Here is a 22,183-nt window from a genome sequence, read left to right on the forward strand (position 1 = left end):
ATGCCTTATTTATAATTCCCAACTGGGTCTAGCCCTTCATGAACCAAGCCCAAGTCAGATTCTGAGTCATTAGAGCGTATTTTATCTTCCACACTAGCTGGATGTCAGGTGCAACCCGCAACTTTATGAGGTGTAGGATAAGTCACTTTTTGAGAATGTAATTGGACAACTACCTTGTTAATATTACTTAAAAATTACTATAAAAGTAGTAAGTTAACTACAATTTATGGTTTGGGCACATTCTACCTTTTTTTTACAGTTGCATAACTATTTTTTATAGTAACCCTTGCGTTTACGAATTACGTAAGAGTAACAATTTAGTCAGTAGAATTGACAATTTTTATGGTGGGGGCCTGTTTGACAATTATTACGGTTGATTTTACCAAGTTTTTTTGTGTGTAGAATACTTAGTGAAGTGGTGGGCAATCCGTTATTGGACAAACCGCTCTGCCAAAAGTGTGGTTCGTAGGGCTGTCTTTAGTAGCATTGAATGATAAAAAACTTTAGTAAATATATAAAACTTTTAAAATTTTGTTTTATTAATTTCAGAGTTGACAGCAGATATAGTGCTAGCAATGAAACTAAAATGATCTTAATCGATATGAAGAAGTACAAAAGTGTAGTTTAGCGTTATATACACGTTGGTCTTTGTGAAATTTTACATTCACTACAAACTCGATTTAGCTCAGGTCTCTTTTGTTTGTTCATACACCATGATGCATATCGCAGTTCCTCAAAAATTTCGATCCAAAAGCATCGAACTGGTGGGGTATAACTCCATTCGCTTTCCAAAATCACTCCTTGCACGGAATCATTATTGCTGCCCGGCTTAATTGTGCTAGCCTTATGGTGGTATCGAAAATTACACCAAAATTCGAAGAACGCAACCACCGCAGCCACGAAAATTCCTGCTATTAGAACCACAAACACACCTCCTGTTAAAATAAAACAAACGTTTATTAAATAAAATAAAACAATAGAAACCTTAGAGTAAAATAATATATTGTTTTTGGGAAAAAGTATTTAACAGAAGGAACCGTTTCCAACCTTATAAAGTTACACTCTAACCCGTGTGGCACTTTTATTTATCATTTATTCAAATTTATCATTGATAGGGGAGAGGTCTCTAGGTTGGGGCGGTCTGTAGCTGAGACACTCAATTTTCTCAAAACTTTTTCACTAAAAAAATTGTTTTTATTTTTTTTTGTAGTCATTTTTAGTGACAAAACTTTTGTGGAAAACATTATAAGCCAGGCTCTAGCCAGATTTAAGCTGTGAGAGTCGTGTACCATTTTTCACCAAAAAAGTTTTTGTCTACTTTTTTTCAAAATTCCATTTAAAATTAATAACGTCCTTAAATTAACTTGGTAAGAGATTTAAAACATTAGTATATTAACTGTTAACTAATTAAAAAAAGAATCAGCTTAATGTGACAGTCAGAACAAAAGTTATTAATTTTTTCCCGAAACATCCCATTTTGTGTAAGTTGAGACACTTTGAGCGTGTAAGTTGAGACACCCGTTTTTCATACAAAAAGGCCTTAGGCCAACAGAGGTCGCTTTCTGCCCAGTACATTTCTTTGATATTAAGGGAAAAGTGAATGTTCAAAGAGCCTTTTGATTTTAATTGTTATTTGGTCTAAGTTCTTAAAAAATGGATGGGAAATAATTTAGGACGAACTAAAATTGACTAAGGGCCGGTTTCTCGAGTCCCTGTCAAAGTCCCTGATAGCTATCTGTTCGAAAAACTTAAATACCAGATAAACTGTTCGTAAAAGCAAATCGGCTTTCTCGACTGCTTTAATTTATCTGAACGAGAAACAATTACAGAGTGCTGTTAACGCACAGAATTGTGCTGTGAAGGGTAAAAAATGGCGTGCTTCGATTATTTCATCAGCTGTTTGTGTATAATTTGAAGGAAAAGTCAGCTGTGATTTCGTTTCATTTTCATAGTTGGCTTTGGGAAATCAGCTGTCATTCTATCGAGTCGAAAACGCTTAACAGGGGCTCCGAGTCCCTGTCAAAGTTAGCTCTCACATTGTTGCTCGAGAAAGCCAAAATACCTTAGCAGGGACTTTATCTGTTCGAGAAATGTTAGCCGGCACTCGAGAAACCGGCCCTAAATTAACATAAATAAATTGTTCCTTATAGTTTGGAGTACTTTTTGTGTGAGTATTATTGACTTTTAAAAGTGTCTCAACTTACAGACCTCTTTTTCAAAATGTCGTTTTGTGGGACTTTTCAAAAAAAAAATTTTTCAGTTTTCCCCACAAAAAAAATATTTTTTTTGTTTTTTATTAAGCTAATAGACTAACCTTTCGATCAGTACCAGATTAAAAACAAAAGGTGTACCAACCTACAAACACCTATAGTTTTATGCTCACTCTGTGCAGTTCCAGGAATTCCAGATTCAGCGTGCCTATTATTTAAATTTTGTTTTTAAGTTGTCAAAAATCAAAACGCCTACTACCTACAAAGTTACAGTGAATTTTCTTATATTTGTTTGAATATTCCTATGGGAGCCTTAAGATATAGTTGTCCGATCCGGCTCGCTCCGACATATGTACTACCTGCAATAGAAAGAAGACTTTCGGGAAAGTTTCATCGCGATAGCTTTAAAACTGAGAGACTAGTTCGCATAGAAACGGACAGACGGACATGGCTAGATAGACTCGGCTATTGGTGCTGATCAAGAATACATATACTTTATGTGGTCGGAAACGTCTCCTTCACTGCGTTGCAAACATCTGACTGAAATTATAATACCCTCTGCAAGGGTGTAAAAACAGTGGCGTTTTCGGACAAGTTAAAAAAAATTCCATAACTTTTAACAACAAAATTTAGAACTCTCTGATTGTGGCTTTTTGTATGATCGGCTACACCCACCAAATACACCAAATCGATATGAAACGTAGGTCGATTTTACAATTTTTAAGATCAATTTTAACTTGATATGGTCGAACCGTAGAAACGATATTTCGGTAATATCAATTTTTCATAGCATAGTCGCATCTCACATATGTACATATGCACAGTTGCACGTGTTTTTAATTTCTGTACAACAGAGTCTTGTTTAAGCTTTACTTACCTAGTAAAGTAGTGCAAGCGAGGCAACATGCTTAAAGTAAGTCTGTTCAAGTTTCGAATCCGTCTTTCTCGCTCCCACTCACGTAATTGTGCTCGCCATACTGCCTCTTGCTCTCTTTCTCGAAGTTAGAGAATCTCCCAGAGAGAGAGAGTTCGGCAAAATGATATTATTTAAGATCAATTTGATAATTGATTTCAGGTAAAAACGATATGAGTATGAATAACCTGACATTTACATGGACATATTGATTTTACGGCGACGTCCTTTTTTTTTGTATGTACCCATAGTGTCATAAACTTGTTTGTATACAATACACTATAAATACTCACCTATGCTCTCCAGACCAAGAGCATTGGCTTTGGATTGTTTGCTTGTGCTTCGCCGAGTACAAGTTTCATCAGTGTTCTTCCACCATTTATCGTACAACATTTGAATATCACCCTTTTCCTGAAGCTCAAGTATAGCCAGCGAAATTTTATCCCGCCAAGGCGAACCTTTTGGTGTTGCGATACCATATCCTTCAAAAATGTTCAATAGAAATGTAGGTTTTATTTTAAAATAAACAAGTCATGAAAAGAAGATTAGTTCGGAGACAGGAAGCTTATCAAGCTAAATTGCAATTAAAATTATAATACCAAAACCGTATAAATTGTATTTCACAAAAAAAAAAAAACAAGAAGAGAAGCTAGCCTAAGCCAGCCCTTGCAGATTTACAAATCGCAAACATGTTAAATTTCCTATTATTTTGACATTATTTATTCTGACCTTCCTATGTCAACAATATAATAAAGTTGTCCGATGTTTTGTTAAATTTAGTTCGAAATTCGGAAATATTAAAAAAAAAAATCATATCCTAGAGTAGGAGGAAATACAATAAAAACCAAAGAAGCTATAATTTATTTCCTATTATTTTCCCATTAATTTTCTGATCGTTCCTATGGCAGCTATATTATATAGTCGTTCGATTTTTTTTTAATTTTATCCGAAATTTAGAAATATATAAAAAACATTATTTACAAAAGTATAATTTAATATTTCAATCAAGAAAGGAAGCTAGCTTCGGCCAGCCAAAGCTTATATACTCTGCTGATCATTCCTATTAATTACCAAATCACAAAAATGTTCAATTTTCTATTATTTCTCATTAATTTTCCGCTCGTTCCAATGACAGCTATATGATATAGTATAGAGCCCTGCAAAAGTTGACTTTTAAGTGAGAACTTATAAGTTAACTTGTAATTTTGAGTCACTCTAACTTGAAAAAACAAGTTCAAGTAAAACAAGCCAATATTACGAATTTAAAGTGATCTATCACTCTATGACTTGAAACAACAAGTCCACTTTCAAGTTAACTTGGCCCACTCGGTTCACTTGGAAATGTTAAAGTGAACTCTATGACTTGTAAGTCAGTAGAACGTTTGTAAGTGAACAAAATTCTGAAGTTCTGATTCAGTGCTTTAGATAAATTCGACCTTATAAATTGTGTTCATGTTTTAAATGGCTTTCTCGGAAAATGTAAGCTATATTTTTGTTAAAATGAAATAAAATATAAATTAAACAAGAGAGAACGCTATAGTCGGGTGCCCCGACTTTCAGATACCCGTTACTCAGCTAAAGGGAGTGCGAAGGAGATGGAGATAAAAACTTTAATCCGCCGTAACTTTTTAACGAATGGCGTTCATACGGACAGGCAGACAGACAGACAGACAGACGGACAGACAGACGGACAGACAGACGGACATGGCTATATCGACTCGGCTAGTGACCCTGATCATATATATATATATTTTATAGGGTCGGAAACGCTTCCTTCTCCCTTTTACTCTACGAGTAACGGGTATAAAAATGCAATTTTGTTGTATATATTTATACCTATCGAAATGTAGAAGACATATTTCAAATCGGACCATTCATTAAAAAGTAATTCGCAATCAAAAAAATGTTATATATCCATCTCCCTCGCACTCCCTTTAGCTGAGTTACGAGTATTAGATAGTCGGGACACCAACCCGACTATAGCGTTCTCTCTTGTTTTGAAATAAATATATTCATGCAGGCCTCTAATAGGCACACTAACTGATTGAGCCTAACAAGGTTTATGAATTTTAGTGTGACATAAATCAAATACAGTTATTTTTAACATATATATTGCCTAGGACAGATTAAACTAAGTTTAAAACGAGTAACGGGTATAATAAAACTAAATCATCACAAAGCAAATGAAAAACAAAGAAATAATTTACAAGGACTGGGGATTGAACCAAGAACCTTTTCAGTTTTATTGGTTTTGTGTTAAATTTTCCAAGACATTTACACCCCATGCTATATTTTTGGATCATATGTGTTTTAATTGCAACTAGTTAAATTCCAGTTGTCTTTTAACTGGACTCTAACATGTATTTGTTCTGCCAATTAAATATTTGTAAGGTTTTTTTGTCAGCAAGGTACCGGTCCGAGACAAGTTGCTTTCTCACTAGTTTTGTATTATTCATTTTTTCGACTAGCACAAATTTTCTAGACCCTTTGTAGTTCAAATGCATCCAGAAAATTCTGGTTGCTTTATATTATTTGTATAAATAGTTGTTTTTCGGACAAGTTCGCATTTTTCCTGCAAGGAAGTTAATATCGGCCAGCCGAAGTTTATATACCTTTGCAGGTAAAATAAATACCTGGGATGTATTATTGCCTATTTAAAATTTGATTTTAAAATTGTCAAAAATCAAAACGCCTACTTCCTACAAAGTTAGTATGTTTTTTCGATCCGGCTCGATCCGGCAATAGAAAAAAGACTTTTGGGAAAGTTTCATCGCGATAGCTTTAAAAATGAGTTCGCATAGAAATGGACAGACGGACAGGGCTAGATGGACTCGGCTATTGGTGCTGATCAAGAATATATATACTTTATGTGGTCGGAAACTTCTCCTTCACAGCGTTGCAAACTTTTACTGAGATTTTAATACCCTCAGCAAGGGTATAAAAAGGTAGAATCGATCATCGTTTCATATCGATTCTTTTGGTTGTAACAATTAATTTGTCTTTGTCTTTGTTGTCTTATAGGGTATTTTTGGGTGACACTGAAAATTGTTTTATTGCAATCGGAAAGGAAATAGTATAATCACTATGGACGGCAGTCCATGTAGTGACGAAGCGCACCAGGAGTGTGTGCGAAGGCGACTACTATATATACACGAAGAAATGAAAATCTACTGTGAGGGTCGATCATAATGAATGATACACCTATCGAAAGGTATTGCGAAAACTAACAAGATTGCATACCAAGACTCTAAGAAAATCAATTGGCTTGGGAGAGAGAGACGTGAAAGTGAAAAAGTGAATATTTCGAAATTTGGAGCTGTTGGGGCCGGTGGGGATAATTGCCCCCTCTCAATGTTTTATTGTATTGCTTTTGAAAATACCCGTCGAATGAGGGGTCATTTGTCAAAATCCGACGCTCCGTTCAAAAGTTATAGCCAAAATAAGATTTTCTTCGTCTTCCCAAAATGAAAATTTAATTCTGTTTGTCAGTTTGTCAGTTTGTCCAAAACATGTTTTCTAAGTTTTGAAAATTTGATATGACGTTCATCACATCGATATAAAAAACTTTTGTTCTACCACTTTTGGAAAAACTCGCTAGTTTAGCGGGAAAACAGCTATAAGTAGCTAAAATTCGGAAAGCCGTAACTTCTATACTACTAAAGCTACAGACTTGTGTTATATCTCGTTTGAAAGGTATTTTTAAATTCTATAAACGCTTTCTATTTGCAATTTGTGTAAATGTAATAGTTAAAAAAATATGAACAAAAGACAATTTTTTAAAACTTTTTTTTTAGCCTTTTTTTATTTTTCTCAAAAACGGCTCTAACGATTTTCTTTAAAACTTTAAACTGTATAGCCCTTGAGATTCCTTAAATTTTGGTATATAACACATTACTGTAAAAAGTCACGTTTAAAAGTTATTTTTATACGAAAATAGCCACTTTTGCAAGCTCGAACTACTAACGCTCCCTGAGTATTGAATTTTGTGGGAGGGTATCCGAACTGTATTTTAGGGTCATGGAATCAGTAAATTTGCACTTAAGAGTTCCATATAGGAATCTTTTGTTCTACGACTTTTGGAAAAAGCCGCTACTTTAGCGGGAAAAAGCTAAAAATAGCTAAATTTCGTTAGTTTGTAAGTTCTACACTACTAAAGGTACAGACATGTGCTATACCTCGTTTAAAAGGTATTTTGAAATACTTCAACGCCTTTTTAACTGAATTCGTTAAAATACAATAGTTTAAAAATTATGATTTATGACCAATTTAAATTTAAATGTTTATATTAGCACCTATGAGAGCAAAAGTAAACAAACAAAAACTTCTGATATCAAATAAAAACACCTCTTAACGAGGTAAAAAACTAGTGACGATCGCACCTTCAACATACAAAAGTTCTGATATCAACATTTGTGACGAAAAATTATTACACTCGTCATTAAATAGACTTTCTAATATTTTCTCATTCGGCACGCTGCAATAGAAAATGCCTGTGAAGGGAAAAAGGCTGGAATAGTTTGCTAGGGCGGGCCGAATGAGAAAATATTAGAAAGTCTATTTAATGACGAGTGTAATAATTTTTCGTCACAAATGTTGATATCAGAACTTTTGTATGTTGAAGGTGCGATCGTCACTAGTTTTTTACCTCGTTAAGAGGTGTTTTTATTTGATAAACAATACTCTAGTTTTTGCCTTTGCATTTCCCAACTAAAATGCCATTTTCACTTTTGTCAAACTTTATGTATATGCTAGGAGGTGTGGCTTTTTAATCAAATTAAATCCGAAACCTTACCTTTCGTATCCAACAATCCTCCTATTTGCGTCAAATTACAATCTCGCTGGACGATGTAATCAAGCATTGTGGACTCCATCAAATAGGCGTAGTTACCCTGGTTAACCCGCCTTATACCATCCTCATATGTAGAGGTAAACGCAGTCGGTTTCTTATTATCCATGCTCCTCCACATTTTTTTGTACGTTTCTATCATTGAGTCCTGGTAAGTTTTAAGCATGTGAAATTGGTAAATTTGAAAGTGTGACCAAGTAAAAACTTACACGAAAAAAAGTCATCGTAGATCCGCTATCCAATGTTCCATAAGATATCTCCGTTTGTGATGCCAAATCTTCGGCGTTTTCGATAGGGTTAATCATACGCTCAGTGGTGAGAAAAGCAGCTAGATTTGCCGTGTAAGACGCCACAATAATGAGCGAAAAAAAACCCCAAATACTGCTAATTATTCGTGTGGAAATTGCTCTCGGATAAATGTCGGTTGACTGTTGCATAAGAGTTCCAATGGTAAACCAAAAACTGTCAGATAAGGAGAACTGGTTGCCAATTGAGATATTTTCTAAGTCGCAGGGGTGGATATGCTGCCACTCGATGGGAGATAGTTTTCCCACAATGTATATACAAAACGATACGAGAAAGTAAGCAATTAGCACATAAATCCAGATTTCTATTGCCAATGGATTCATAAAAGAAAACAATCTTGTTGGCTCTGAGCTTGGGACCTTAAATAAAAACACGATTAGCATTGCCTTTAACCCATGAACCCATTTTCTAACCTTAAATAATATACTTATTCCCAAATTCATAAATGGTTTAGTAAAATCAATAACGCTTTCTCTTGCATATGTGATAGTCATAGAGCCCACGGCCAAGTCTGCCTTCTGAATATTTATAAATAGTTACTTTGAGTAGGCAAAAGTTTGTGTCTAACGAACATACATATTTCATTAGCTGAGCGACCATTCCGTTCCATTCACCAGATTCGGGATCTTTGGCGCCATACTTTCTATCGGGTACTAAATCCAGTATGTAGTCAAACCCAACCTCATGGGAAATGGTTTCCAATATATCAACGCAGAAACCATAGAATCGTTCGTTTCCCGTAAAATTCTTGCCATAGTGCATCATCACATAGGGAGTTTCCTGAAAATAAACTTTACCAAGTCTTCAAAATATATTTTATTGCTCTCCATTACAGACCAGTATTGTTATTACCACCAGTGTCACATTCATGGAACCAGAATCAAAAAACATTGATGGTTCTGTAATATTTAGACGTCCATGAGGTGTCCATTCTCCGACTTTTACAATGGAGTGTTGTTTTAATTTAATTAAGTCCAACTTGAATTGTACTCGCTGGCCCTCTTTAAATTGAATTGGACCGGTTAGGCCTTTCCATTCAACCTAATGGATAATGCGATATTATATGAAAAACCAAACTTTTTGTATACTATTGCTGAACTATAATACTTTTAATCACAAGCAAGAGATTAATTCACTAAGGTATTTGTATTTTAGATCCGGATATGCTAAGAGACTTAACGTATGAATAAGAGATAGCGAGTATTATTAGATTAGAAAAGTGTGCACGCACCGCATTTAAGTAATTAATTAGACTCAGGCCCCCATTCCAAGGAATTCCCGCATCACAGGTCATGTTTAATAGGTTCAAAGTGTGTGATTGCGATTGCTCCAATGTCTGCAATCCAATCGCAAAAACGTACACTGAGTCAAACATTAAAGCTGGTTCTGACTACAATGGGGTTAAATATATATTTAGTTTGTGTGCCTACATCATATGAAGTTCCCATAAAACTTACCTCTAGGGAAATGGATTTCCTTACATGCGGATTCATGTAAGGTTTTTGAAACATATGGTGACTATAGGATCCGAGATCCTTCAAAATCTGCTTTACACCAACATCTCCAATGTCGACTAATCGAAAAGATGTTATGTTTACAAAATTGTATTTAAAATCTTCCAGATCATATGTTTCCAAGTCAAAGCTGGTAAACAAATAATGGTACTTGTATTCATTCATTTGCTGCTGTAATATCTGTTTTTGTATATTTGAATAGTGAAGAACAAATATTTATTTACTCAATAGCTTCTAGTATAATCACTTAGTATTTATTTAATAATTTACAATGATCACAGAAATCTTTTCCAACCAAAATGTGTTGATTCTTACGTACATCGTGCTCAAAACTAAACGTCTTTGGTTGGAAGAGATTTCTGCGATTATAATTTTTAACATAGCAGATGTCACAGGTGAAAGGAATTGTTATTATTTCCTTGAAGAAATATAATATATTTATAATGTTAATGTGGGGCTGGAACGTATATAAAATAACGTTTCGTATAAAAATTCAAAATATTTCTAAAACGGATATTTTATTTTTTTGTTTTTACCAAATACGTAAAAGAAATTTTTAAATAGGAAAATAACGGTAAAATAGAATATGAGGAAAATCAACGTTTTTTTATATAAATTAAAGATACTTCTAAAACAGATATTTTTGGTTAAAATAATTTTTTCAAAAACTCTTTGGGTTTCCAATGTTTGCTTTGATTGAAATTGATATGAATTTGATAACTTATGGTTTACTTAGTCACTAAAACAGACTACAACCAAATTAAAGCATTTTTTAAGATGAAAAGTTTTGGAAAAGTCGTGTAGTTATGGCAATAATCTTACATTTGCCGGATTTGGGGCAATTTGGGGTCATCTCTCAGAAAAATGCGAAATATTATTTTTCGATAAAGAATCGGAATCAAGTTGTATAACAAACTCTTCTCTTCGCGCGGAAGAGACAAATATAGATATCCCCAAATTGCCTGCATGTATAAAAATATTATTTTTACAGCTACAAAATCATTGTGAACATACAGTAGTAGCAGCTATCTAGTTGTTATGTGCCTTAAAAATTTAGAGTCAACTTACATTTTTTAATAAGATTGATATACCGTCCGAATTTGTATCAATAATAATATTGTGTATTTCCTTGCCTTTAAATTCGTTCAATACAGACAGATACGACCCGGGAGAAACTTGTCGCATGTGCACTTCTCCCTGAACAGAGCGGGATAGCTGATGCAGATTAATAATTCCTGTACAAAATTGTAAGTAAATACATTTATAAAAACACTTAATTCTTAAGTATAATACGGAGACAGGTTAATATGAACGGATCAATGCAGTGCCGGATCGAGAATTTTGTTGTGGGGCCAATTTACTTTCGATTGTCTAGGGGGTTTAACCTCCATATTATATTGATCAGCACATGGATCGCTGTGATTGAAATCTAAATTAGTAAGTAACATACAAATCACAACCAGACTAGCATTTTGGAACACTTTATGTAAAACAAGAGAGAACGCTTTAGTCGGGTTGGTGTCCCGACTATCTAATACCCGTCACTCAGCAAAAGGGAATGCGAACGCTGTACTCTACATTTCGATAGGTGTAAATATACACAATAAAATTGCATTTATACCTCTCGGAAATCTTTAAAGGTGTGGGCGCCAGACACATTTTAAAATCGTTAGTAGGCGATTGTGGGCGTTAGAGGGGGCGTGGCGCTCGGCTGAAGTAAACTTGCGCTGCGTAGGAAGCCCAAGAATATATGTGGGAAATCTCAACCTTGTATCTTTTGTAGTTTCCGAGATCTCAGCGTTCATCCAGACAGACAGACAGACGGACAGACGGACATGGCTATATTGACTCGGCTAGTGATCCTGGTCAGGAATATAAATACTTTATGGGGTCGGAAACGCTTCCTTCTAGCTGTCACATACTTTACATACGAATACAATAAACCCTTTTACTCTACGAGTAACGGGTATAAAAAGAGCGTAAGAAGCAATATGGCGTGGTACCAAAAAGCGCACCGTATAGACGGGTGAGACTGGGACCTTAAAAACTTTTATACAAATGTGGACCGCCCTAATGTACATGGATTTTGTTTTTATACCCGTTACTCGTAGAGTAAAAGGGTATACTAGATTCGTGCAAAAGTATGTAACAGCTAGAAGGAAGCGTTTCCGACCCCATAAAGTATATATATTCTTGATCAGGGTCACTAGCCGAGTCGATCTAGCCATGTCCGTCTGTCTGTCTGTCTGTCTGTCTGTCTGTCTGTCTGTCCGTCTGTCCGTCTGTCCGTCTGTATGAACGCTGAGATCTCAGAAACTACAAAAGCTAGAAGGTTGAGATTTCCCACACATATTCTTTGGCTTCCTACGCAGCGCAAGTTTATTTTAGCCGAGCGCCACGCCCCCTCTAACGCCCACAATCGCCCACTAACGATTTTAAAATGGGTCCTGCGCCCACATCTTTAAAGATTTCCGAGAAGTATAAATGCAATTTTGTTGTGTATATTTATACCTATCGAAATGTAGAAGACATTTTTCAAATCGGACCATTCATTAAAAAGTTATACGCAATCAAAAATTATATATCTATCTCCCTCGCACTCCCTTTAGCTGAGTTACGATTATTAGTCGGGACACCAACCCGACACAGCGTTCGCACTCCCTTTAGCTGAGTGACGGGTATTAGATAGTCGGGACAACAACCCGACTATAGCGTTCTCTCTTGTTTTTTTTTGGTATTGTGGTCCTTTATTATAAAAGGATCAAAGCAATCAAATGGGACGTGGTTTGCGTCCTCCTCGATTCCAGAGCCGCAGGTTGGGCATCCGTCCCTTGTGTCGAGTCCGTACTTCTTCAAGTACGACCGGAAGCACCCGTGTCCACTCAGAATCTGGGTCAGGTAGAAATCCACCTGCCCATGCTTCCTTTCCAGCCACGCCCTCAAGACTGGAATGAGAGCGTGGGTCCAGCGCCCAGAGGTCGCTGAGTCCCATCTCTCCTGCCACAGAGAAATTGATCCCTGCCTCGCGGGCTGTCGCGCCTCACGCCTAGATAGGTCGTCCGTACTCGTGACCGCTTCCTCCACTTCTGCTGCCTCTCTTACTAGCTCGTTTTTTGGAACTAGACCAGCGATGACCATCGCTGTTCCTCAGAAATCGTCCGGAACGCACAGGATATCCTGATGGCACAAAGTCTGTGCGTGCGTTCCAAGCTGATCCATGTGCGATGGCGTCGTGGCGGCTTTAGCCCATATATTTCTATTTTTTAGAAAAATTTCCTACTTTTTAGAAATTTTTGCCCTTAAATTTAGTAAAATTACCCTAAAATTTAGAAATATGACGTCAAAAAAAATCAAAAATATAGAAAAATGTGACCCTAAAATTTAGGGCGAGCTTGTCTTGAAGACAAAAGTAGGGCGATTTCCTTGACTTTAGGGTTAATTATACCCGTTACTCGTAGAGTAAAAGGGTATATTAGATTCGTGCAAAAGTATGTAACAGGTAGAAGGAAGCGTTTCCGACCCTATAACCTATATATATTCTTGATCAGGATCACTAGCCGAGTCGATCTAGCCATGTCCGTCTGTCCGTCTGTCCGTCTGTCCGTCTGTCTGTCCGTCTGTCTGTCTGTATGAACGCTGAGATCTCGGAAACTATAAAAGCTAGAAGATTGACATTTTGCATGCAGATTCTAGGAGTTCCTACGCAGCTCAAAAAGGGTGCCACGCCCCCTCTAACGCCCACAATCGCTTATATACGATTTTAAAAATTTCAATATTTTGGAAAAGTAAAAACGCAATTTTATTGTGTTTATCAATACCTATCGAAATGTAGAAGAAATTTTTTAAATCGGACCATTCGTTAAAAAGTTACGGCGAATCAAAGTTTTTCTCCATCTCCTTCGCACTCCCTTTAGCTGAGTAACGGGTATCTGATAGTCGGGGCACCCGACTATAGCGTTCTCTCTTGTTTTATTTTGAGTGTACCGGGGCGGCATATAGGACTTGCTAAGAGTTTCCTCCGTTCCTGCTCTGGGCCCCTCGTGTTTAAAAGAATCCGCGCGAGTGATCTGGCGGTCGCTGCCTTCATGTTGGCATAATCTAGGTGCTCTTTGTCCCTACTCTTAAGGACCGTCGCTCGTATCGAACAGCAGCACCCTTTCGTCAAGGTAGCTGTCGACTATCTTGATGAGGTACTCCGGGATCCGCTGCCGCGTGCCTGCATAATCCCTGTCCAGTTCGCAGTGTTGAAGGCATTCTTGATGTCGATCGGGACCAGTTGGCAGTATGCCTTCGTACCGCTTTTCCAGCGCTTCCCGCGTATGGCCAGACTTAGCCGTTTCGAACACTTTGCCAACTGTGAGCAGACAGAAATTGGCCTGTAGGAAGAAGCTTCACCGGGTGGCTTCCCAGGTTTGTTCAGGAGCAACAGCTTCTAAACTTTCCATCTCCGGGGAAATGTTTCTTCGCGCAGGCAGGCGTTGTAGAGCGCCGCGAAAGTGCTCGGCAGAAGCGCAAGCGCCAGCTTCATTGCTTTGTTGTGCACTGCGTCGGGTCCTGGGGCTTTATTGTTCTGCAGGCTGCGTCCTGCTTCAGCGACCCGGTCTCCGCTATTGCCTCGATCTCCCACGTGGGCCCCGTTTCGTGCAGTGTGCTCTTCTTGGCGCTACCCGCAGTTACTCGCTTGAACACTAGTCTGTAGGCCCCACCCCACGGATCCTGTTCGGCTGCGTCGCATAGCTTCAGGAAACATTCCCGTTAACTGTCCTGAATGGCGTGCCTAAGAGACCTCCTGGCTTGCTTGAAGGCGGCGTGTGCAGCCTCGGCCCTGTCCGTTCTTTGAGCGTTGAAGAGCTCTTCTGGCTCGGTCGCTGGCCGTGCAGAAGTCGCCGATTCTCCAGTGAGAACGTCGGGCTAGCGGGAAGCTCACAAAGGTTAGGTCTATTATAGACCCAGCTCGATTTAACGTCTCCTGCGACCCTTCGTTTAGCAGCCAAACGTCTAGCGTTGCAAAGGCTCTTAGTAAGGTGCGCCCCCTGCTGTTGGTGCTGGGACACTCCCAATCTTCGGCCCACGAGTTGAAGTCGCCTGCGATGATGGTAGGGCGACGGCCCCTTGCATCAAAGGCGATCGTGTCCAGTGCACGGCTAAAGTCATCCTTGGAGAGACTAGGTGCTAGATGACAGCTGTAGAAACCCGATCCCTTGCGCACGTACAGGAACGATTTGCCGTTTCTCCTGCATAGCCATATTGCGGCCTTGCCTGATGTGTCTGTTACCCAGTCGCCGTTGTCCTTGACTTTGTACAACTCACAAATGATAGCCAGATCCGCCTTACATCCCCTCGCTGTCTGCAGGAGTAGGTGTGATTCAGATTCACGGCAGCGATTCAGGTTTATCTGGATCACTTCCTTTCTCGGGGTTTAACTTCGGCTGTTTTTGCGGCGTGGGGACACCGCCTGCTTCCTGCTTGGTGGATCCTCGACTTCGGACCTCCTTCGGTGCATAAAAAGCATACGCTCTCGTTAGGGCATTGCGCGATTTTGTGCCCCGTTTTGCCACATTTGATGCAGCACCCGCTTTTGTCTACTTTGCTGTGGCACTTTGCAGCAAAGTGCCCAATCTCCAGGCACTTGTACCACCTGTGCTGCTGAGAGGGTCCCTCTCCTTCACTTTGCAGATACTGTACATGCACGCATGCGAAACTATGTGTGTATGGGAGAAGCGACTATGCTAAGTAAAACCGATATTACCGAAATATCGCTTTTACGGTTCGACCATATCAAGTTAAAATTGATCTTATTAACATTGACCTACGTTTCATATCTACTTTAAAACGCTGTAAAATCAGCTATTTAATAGTAAAACTGCCCCAACCCATAAAAAATAGAAAATTGCCAAAAAAAAATTATAGATTACCTATAAAATAGCAGATGACTAACAAAATAGTATTTTACCCTAAAAAAAATTGTTGGTTTTTTAATTTATTTTTTTAATTATTAATTTGTTATATTAATTTATACGGAAGTTATTTATAGACACATACATTTCACAGATACTTAAACTTACAAATCAGGTTTTTTGCCTCTGCTGGGGATCGAACCGGGACCGCAACCATCGGAGTCGAGCACTCTAACCACTAGGCCACAGAAAAAAAATTTTCGTTGAGGAAAATCTATAGACTTGAAATTAACATTTAACAATAAAAAAAAGAAAAACAGCATCTGCAAAAGCTGGATTTGAACTCACGACCCAGAGATTATGAGTCGGATACTCTAACCACCCTAAGTCCAGAAAAATAGTTGATATACAATTTATAATTGTACTTTTAAAACAACAAAATATATCAGGGTTCGTAAACATCACTCATTTTAAATATCCCTCAAAAACAAGCCGACTGTGATGAAAATAAATATATATCAATCACGATACAAACCAATTGTCATCTTTGCTCATTAAGATGCATATCGCTCAGTGATCGAAAAATATTCATCATGAGTGAGGAAAATGAAATAATGAAAAAGTGATGTAATGATCAATATAGTCGAAGACAAATAGCACCGACAACTCAAAAGCGTGTTCAATTTACATTGAGAAGAAATAAAGTATTTGATCCATAGTCGGTGGTAGACTTAGCAGAAGATACAAAAGATGTAACCTGCGCTTAAAAACATATAAATTGTTCATTAAAGTCTAGATAATACAAAGAAAAACTTTTATATTATTTTTTATTTTATTTTTCAAATTTTTTCCTCACAAAATGTCAAAAATTAGGAAAATGTTTTGAGGAAAAAGCAGTATAAAGCAGTTGAGATTTTTATCAGAAAAATATTCATCAGCCCTGCTTGGTTACTTCTCATTTTATTGTGACAAATATCACCGCCCTATGTTGATATTATTATATTTAAAATAAATTACATATTGTGAGGTATATTTTACGAACCCTGAAATATATGAAGGAAAACAAGAAAGGAAGCTAGCTTCGGCCAGCCGAAGATTAAATACCCTTGCAGATCATTCCTTTTAACTTGCAAATCGCAAATATATTTTAAATTTCGTATTGTTTTGACATTAATTTTTCTATCCTTCCCTATGGCAGCTATGTAATATAGTCATCCGATTTTTGTTTAAATTCCGAAATTCGATATTCCGAAATATTAAAAAAAATCATATCCTAGAGTAGAAGAGAATACAATAAAAATCAACGGAGCTATAATTTGTTTCCAATTAATTTCCCATTAATTTTTGAATCGTTCCTATGGCAGCTATATGATATAGTCGTCCGATTTTTAAAATATTTTATTTGAAATTTAGATATATTTAAAAAATAAAATCTCCAAGAGAAGAAGGTAATATTTCAAAAAACACCGAAGCTAGAATTTTTTTAACGATTTTTTTCCGACCCTTTCTTTGGGAGCTATAAGATATAGTTGTCCGATCCGGTTCCAACTTATATACTACCTGCAAAAGAAAGAAAACTTTTGGGAAAGTTTCAAGCCGATAGCTTTAAAACTGAGAGACTAGTTTGCGTAGAAACGGATAGACGGACCGACGGACAGACGGACAGACGGACATGGCTAGATCGACTCGTCTAGTGATGCTGATCAAGAATATACATATATACTTTATGAGGTCGGAAACGTCTCCTTCACTGCGTTGCAAACTTCTGACTGAAATCATAATACCCTCTGCAAGGGTATAAAAATAGTTGAGTTACGATATTAATTGTGGTGTTACTATTTAATGCCCCAAAAAATAAAACAACAAAATACACGCAAACAAATAAAATAGTTTTGCTATGATATTAATTGAGACGTTACTATTAATTTGTCAAATGAATAAAACAACAAAATACATGCAAATTTCGTAAATAGGTTTTCTACTATTTTAATTGTTAAATACTATTCAATGACCCAAAAAATAAAACAACAAAATACATAAAAAATTCAGAAAATTGTGAAATACTATTTTTCTATGGTGATTTTACATTTTTTTTTTGTGTGTAGAAGATCAGAGAACAACTAGTGCGCTAGTTTTTATATGTGACCTTCTGACTTCCAAAATTGACTGTCCTGCATTGCTGGGCAGCATAGGTTTATCAGTAGTGTTGGGTAAAAACTGCTCATTTGGGTAAACATGTTCACTTGTTCTTTTTTTCCCATGAGTCAACTCACTCAGTTTGCCCACTGGTTCACTTCTTCACTTGTTCACTTGCTACTTGCTCACTTGTTCTGTCCCTAACTTTCTCACTGGCTCTGAGAAAGCAGCTGATTGACTATAAAACCAAATGCAAAATGCATCCTAAAAGTAAAAAAAAACAAGAAAGGAAGCTAGCTTCGGCTGGCCCTTGCAGATCATTCCTATATTTCTCATTAATTTTCCGATCGTTCCTATGGCAGCTATCTGATATAGTAGTTCAATTTTAATAAAATTAAAACCGAAATTCGGAAATATTTAATAAGAGTCATATCCCAGAGTTAACGAGAATACAATAAAAAAACAACGAAGCAATCATTTTTTTCCTCTTAATTTGCATTTAATTTTCGATCGTTCCAATGGCAGCTATATGATATAGTGTCCCGATTTTTTAAATATTTTATTCATAATTCATAAATTATAATTCAGATGTTTGCAACGCAGTGAAGGAGACGTTTCCGACCACATAAAGTATATATATTCTTGATCAGCATCACTAGACGAGTCGATCTAGCCATGTCCGTCTGTCCGTCGGTCCATCTGTCCGTTTTTTATGCGAACTAGTCTCTCAGTTTTAAAGCTATCGCGATGTTACTTTCCCAAAAGTCTTCTTTCTATTGCAGGTAGTACATATGTCGGAGCGAGCCGGATCGGATCACTATATCTTAAGGCTCCCATAGGAATATTCAATCAAATATGAGAAAATTCATTGTAATTTTGTAGGAAGAAGGCGTTTTGATTTTTGACAACTTAAAAACAAAATTTAGATAAACACGCTGAATCTGGAATCCCTGGAACTGCACCGAGGGAGCATTAAACTATACGTATTTACTTTAACTGCAAGGGTATATAAGCTTCGGCTGGCCGAAGGTAGCTTCCTTTGATGTTTTTGTATAATTTTACAGCAGTTTTATGATAGGAAAAAATGGGTGTCCGACTATGCGTGGGGTTCACTGAATGTACAAACACTGTGCATAGGTAAAAACCTTAAACAACGTGATGCAGTGGCCGAATAAGAATGATTTTAAAAGCACTCTGTTTAGTAAACACACACCCAATTATTTTTGTTTGGTTAAAACAATTAAATACACTTTTATTTGGGTATGGTTATTTTACATCGTTATCTGCAAGGGTATATAAGCTTCGGCTGGCCGAAGTTAGCTTCCTTTCTTGTTTTTATACCCTTGCAGTGGGTATTATGATTTCAGTCAGAAGTTTGCAACGCAGTGAAGGAGACGTTTCCGACCCCATAAAGTATGTATATTCTTGATCAGCATCACTAGACGAGTCGATCTAGCCATGTCCGTCTGTCCGTCCGTCTGTCCGTCCGTCTGTCCGTCCGTTTCTAATCAAACTAGTCTCTCAGTTTTCAAGCTATCGGGATAAAACTTTCCCAAAAGTCTTCTTTCTATTGCAGGTAGTATATCGTAGTATCGGACAACTATATCATATAGCTCTCATAGGAACAATCGGGAAAAAAAATGTAAAAAAATTATATCTTGGGTGTTTTTGAACCTATAACATCCTACTTTTGGAAATGTCATTTTTTATCTAATTCTGAATTTCGAATAAAATTTTTTCAAAATCGGACGACTATATCATATAGCTGCCATAGGAACGATCGAAAAATTAATGGGAATATAATATAAAATAAATTATTGCTTCGTTGGTTTTTATTGTATTCTCTTCTACTCTAGGATATAACTCTTTTCAAATATTTTCGAATTTCGATTTTAATTTTATCAAAATCGAACTACTATATCATATAGCTGCCATTGAAACGAACGCAAAATTAATGAGAAATAATAGGAAAATTAACATTTTTGCGATTTGTAAATTAATAGGAATTATCTGCAAGGGTATAGAAGCTTCGGCTGGCCGAAGCTAGCTTCCTTTCTTGTTTTTTTTTTAATAACCGATTGGATGCAATCTGTATGCGTTCTGAGGATTTACGTATTAGCGACTTACCATATTCTGTCTCTTGCAAAATTCCAAATCTGGTCCAATTTAGATAGTGAATAACATCATTAAAGGCTTGATTTACGTATTTCTGCGATGGGTACACGTTAATGGAAAAGTCATGTGCGGAGCGTCCTATATTTGGGATGTCCAGCGCATCACAAATTGAATTTATATGGGTCGCCAAAACCGAGTCAGTTGGGCTAAAAACAGCTTGAACACCAACACCAACAAGTTTGCACACTAGTGGACAGGTAGCATACAATTATGTTGTTCTCAAATTTGGATTTGTTAACCTTACCCTTTTGCACTGTCTCAAAGGAATCCAATCGATTTACATATTCAATGTAGTACTCAACTGTAGTCTCAGGCAAAAGACTTTTATCCAGATTTAGCCTATGAACTGCGTATCTGAACGCCAACTCCGAGTTATATTTTCCGGGTTGGTTGGAAAATATTGCTCCTTAAAAAAGATATCAGAACTTTGGTTGGAACAATTTCTGGTGTTTTTACCAACTCTTACTAAGGGAGGAACTCCCAAAGCATATGAAATAAACTGAAGTAGCAGTAAGCCGCTTGCTAATAAATACATAACGAGACTGCCCCTTGGCATGAAAGAATCGACTGCTTAAATTTTGTTTGTATGCAAGCTAAACAAAGCTTCTGATGAAGCCGGACAAATGCATATGAGGAAAAAAGAAAGGGTGACCCGACTGTGAGATTCGCTCTAGACACTCACTGTCACTGATAGTCATTGGAAATTTCCGTCAGGCAACTGCCTCAGTTTTTTGGTCCGCACGTTACACATAAAGTAGAGTTCAAATCGGCAGCAAGGTCCACATATCAGAGCTTGGTTTCCCGGTATAGTCGAAATGGAATGTATAAGGCATGAAACTTTTCCAACAACCAATTTCCATTTTGAGACTAAATGAAATTTACATTTCCTTGCCGATGCTATAACCGTTAAAAGTACGCAGTATTTTCGAAATTACCATAATTAGTCGATATAGCCAGTTTCGTCTGTCCGTCTATTTCCACGGAAGCTACTCCATCAGTTCTAAATCTAACTGAAACTTTTCAAAAAATCCTTGGACCTCGATTTCTTCTGATTAGTTTAATCAACGAACACTAGTGGGTTGAAAATATAGCAAGAAGGATGATGGTAGTTCCTGGTAGAAAAAAATTAGACAAAAATTGATTTTATGGATACTTATTTATTTCAGTCAGACAAAAAGAAGACGTTTCTGACCACATAAAGTAAAGGGTGTTTTTTTTAGAGGTATAGAACTTTAAGTTGGTATCACTGTTTAAGATGGAGACCGATTTAACACAACAAACGCTTGACCATTTGGAAGACAAGATTCGCCGTGTTATTGGCGATATACGGCCGCAAATGTTGGGAAAAGTCATCGAAAATTGGACGTCCAGATTGGACTACATCCGAGCCAGACGAGGCGGACATATGCCAGAAATCATATATTAAATGTAATGCCACAAGATTATCTTTCGAATAAAAAAAATTCATGTCAATCGAATAATCCATCGTTGTTTTATTGCAACTCAAAGTTCTATACCTCTAAAAAAAACACCCGTTATATATATTCTTGATCAGCACCAATAGTCGAGTCCATCTAGCCAAGTCCGTCTGTCCGTTTCTATGCGATCTAGTCTTTCAGTTTTAAAGCTATCGCAATGAAACTTTTCCGAAAGTCTTCTTTCTATAGCAGGTAGTAAATATGTCGGAGCGATTCGGATCGGACCACTATATCTTAGGGCTTCCATAGGAATAATCAAACAAATAAAATAAAATACTTTGTAACTTTGTAGGAAGTAGGCTTTTTGATTTTGGAACTGCACCGATCGAGACAGCATTAAAATATAGGTGATTATGTTATCTGCAAGGGTATATAAGCTTCGGCTGGCCGAAGATATCTTTCTTTCTTGTTTTTTAAATGAAAAGGTTTTTGTATGTCTGTGCTTTAGTTATCTATATTGAGTCAATTCGAAAATGCCGTGGAATCACTCATTGAAGATTTTTATGTGCTCAATTCTCCCCTACAGGATTCTCTTTCGCTATAAGAAACTGAAATAAATTTTAACAAGCTCTAGCTCTAATTTAAATTTGATAAATACTTTTCTAACCTCCTCTTCAGAAATGACCTTATTTTCTTGAACAGGACCGACCATACAGTTTGCGGAAGTGTACGTACATTTCAAACGTTCAAGATATAATTACACATTTA

The 22,183-nt window shown here is 37.0% G+C and overlaps 1 protein-coding gene across 5 annotated transcripts; it reads right to left on the reverse strand.

The window, feature by feature from the left end:
- Nucleotides 1-511: 511 nt before the first annotated feature.
- On the reverse strand, nt 512-21,496 carry Ekar (Eye-enriched kainate receptor). 5 transcript variants are annotated; one of them, XM_070218067.1, is made up of 14 exons: nt 20,454-21,495; nt 20,242-20,403; nt 19,950-20,183; nt 10,858-11,024; nt 9,733-9,969; nt 9,507-9,665; nt 9,113-9,316; nt 8,852-9,055; nt 8,689-8,793; nt 8,179-8,634; nt 7,916-8,117; nt 3,417-3,605; nt 3,088-3,350; nt 836-935 (listed from the first exon to the last, which is right to left on the reverse strand). In XM_070218067.1, exons 1-13 carry the CDS (start codon nt 20,551-20,553, stop codon nt 3,319-3,321), a joined length of 2,451 nt encoding a protein of 816 aa, XP_070074168.1. In that variant the 5' UTR covers nt 20,554-21,495; the 3' UTR covers nt 836-935; nt 3,088-3,318. The 5 variants fall into 5 exon arrangements, with proteins under 5 accessions (XP_017015104.1, XP_017015103.1, XP_070074169.1 ...); XM_017159615.3 differs by lacking the exon at nt 3,088-3,350 and having other exon boundaries at nt 512-935; nt 20,454-21,489; XM_017159614.3 differs by lacking the exons at nt 3,088-3,350; nt 3,417-3,605 and having other exon boundaries at nt 512-935; nt 20,454-21,496.
- Between the last annotated feature and the right edge of the window lie 687 nt (nt 21,497-22,183).

This window comes from Drosophila takahashii, chromosome 4, assembly GCF_030179915.1.
Source record: "Drosophila takahashii strain IR98-3 E-12201 chromosome 4, DtakHiC1v2, whole genome shotgun sequence".
Lineage (NCBI taxonomy): Eukaryota > Metazoa > Arthropoda > Insecta > Diptera > Drosophilidae > Drosophila > Drosophila takahashii.

Coding starts and splice junctions, on each gene's coding strand:
- Ekar (XM_017159615.3), bottom strand. CDS start 20,553: ATGCCAAGGGGCAGTCTCGTTATGTATTTATTAGCAAGCGGCTTACTG. Junction 9,666..9,732: donor GGAAATCCATTTCCCTAGAG/GTAAGTTTTATG, acceptor ACCCCATTGTAG/TCAGAACCAGCTTTAATGTT. Junction 9,317..9,506: donor TAATTAATTACTTAAATGCG/GTGCGTGCACAC, acceptor ATTATCCATTAG/GTTGAATGGAAAGGCCTAAC.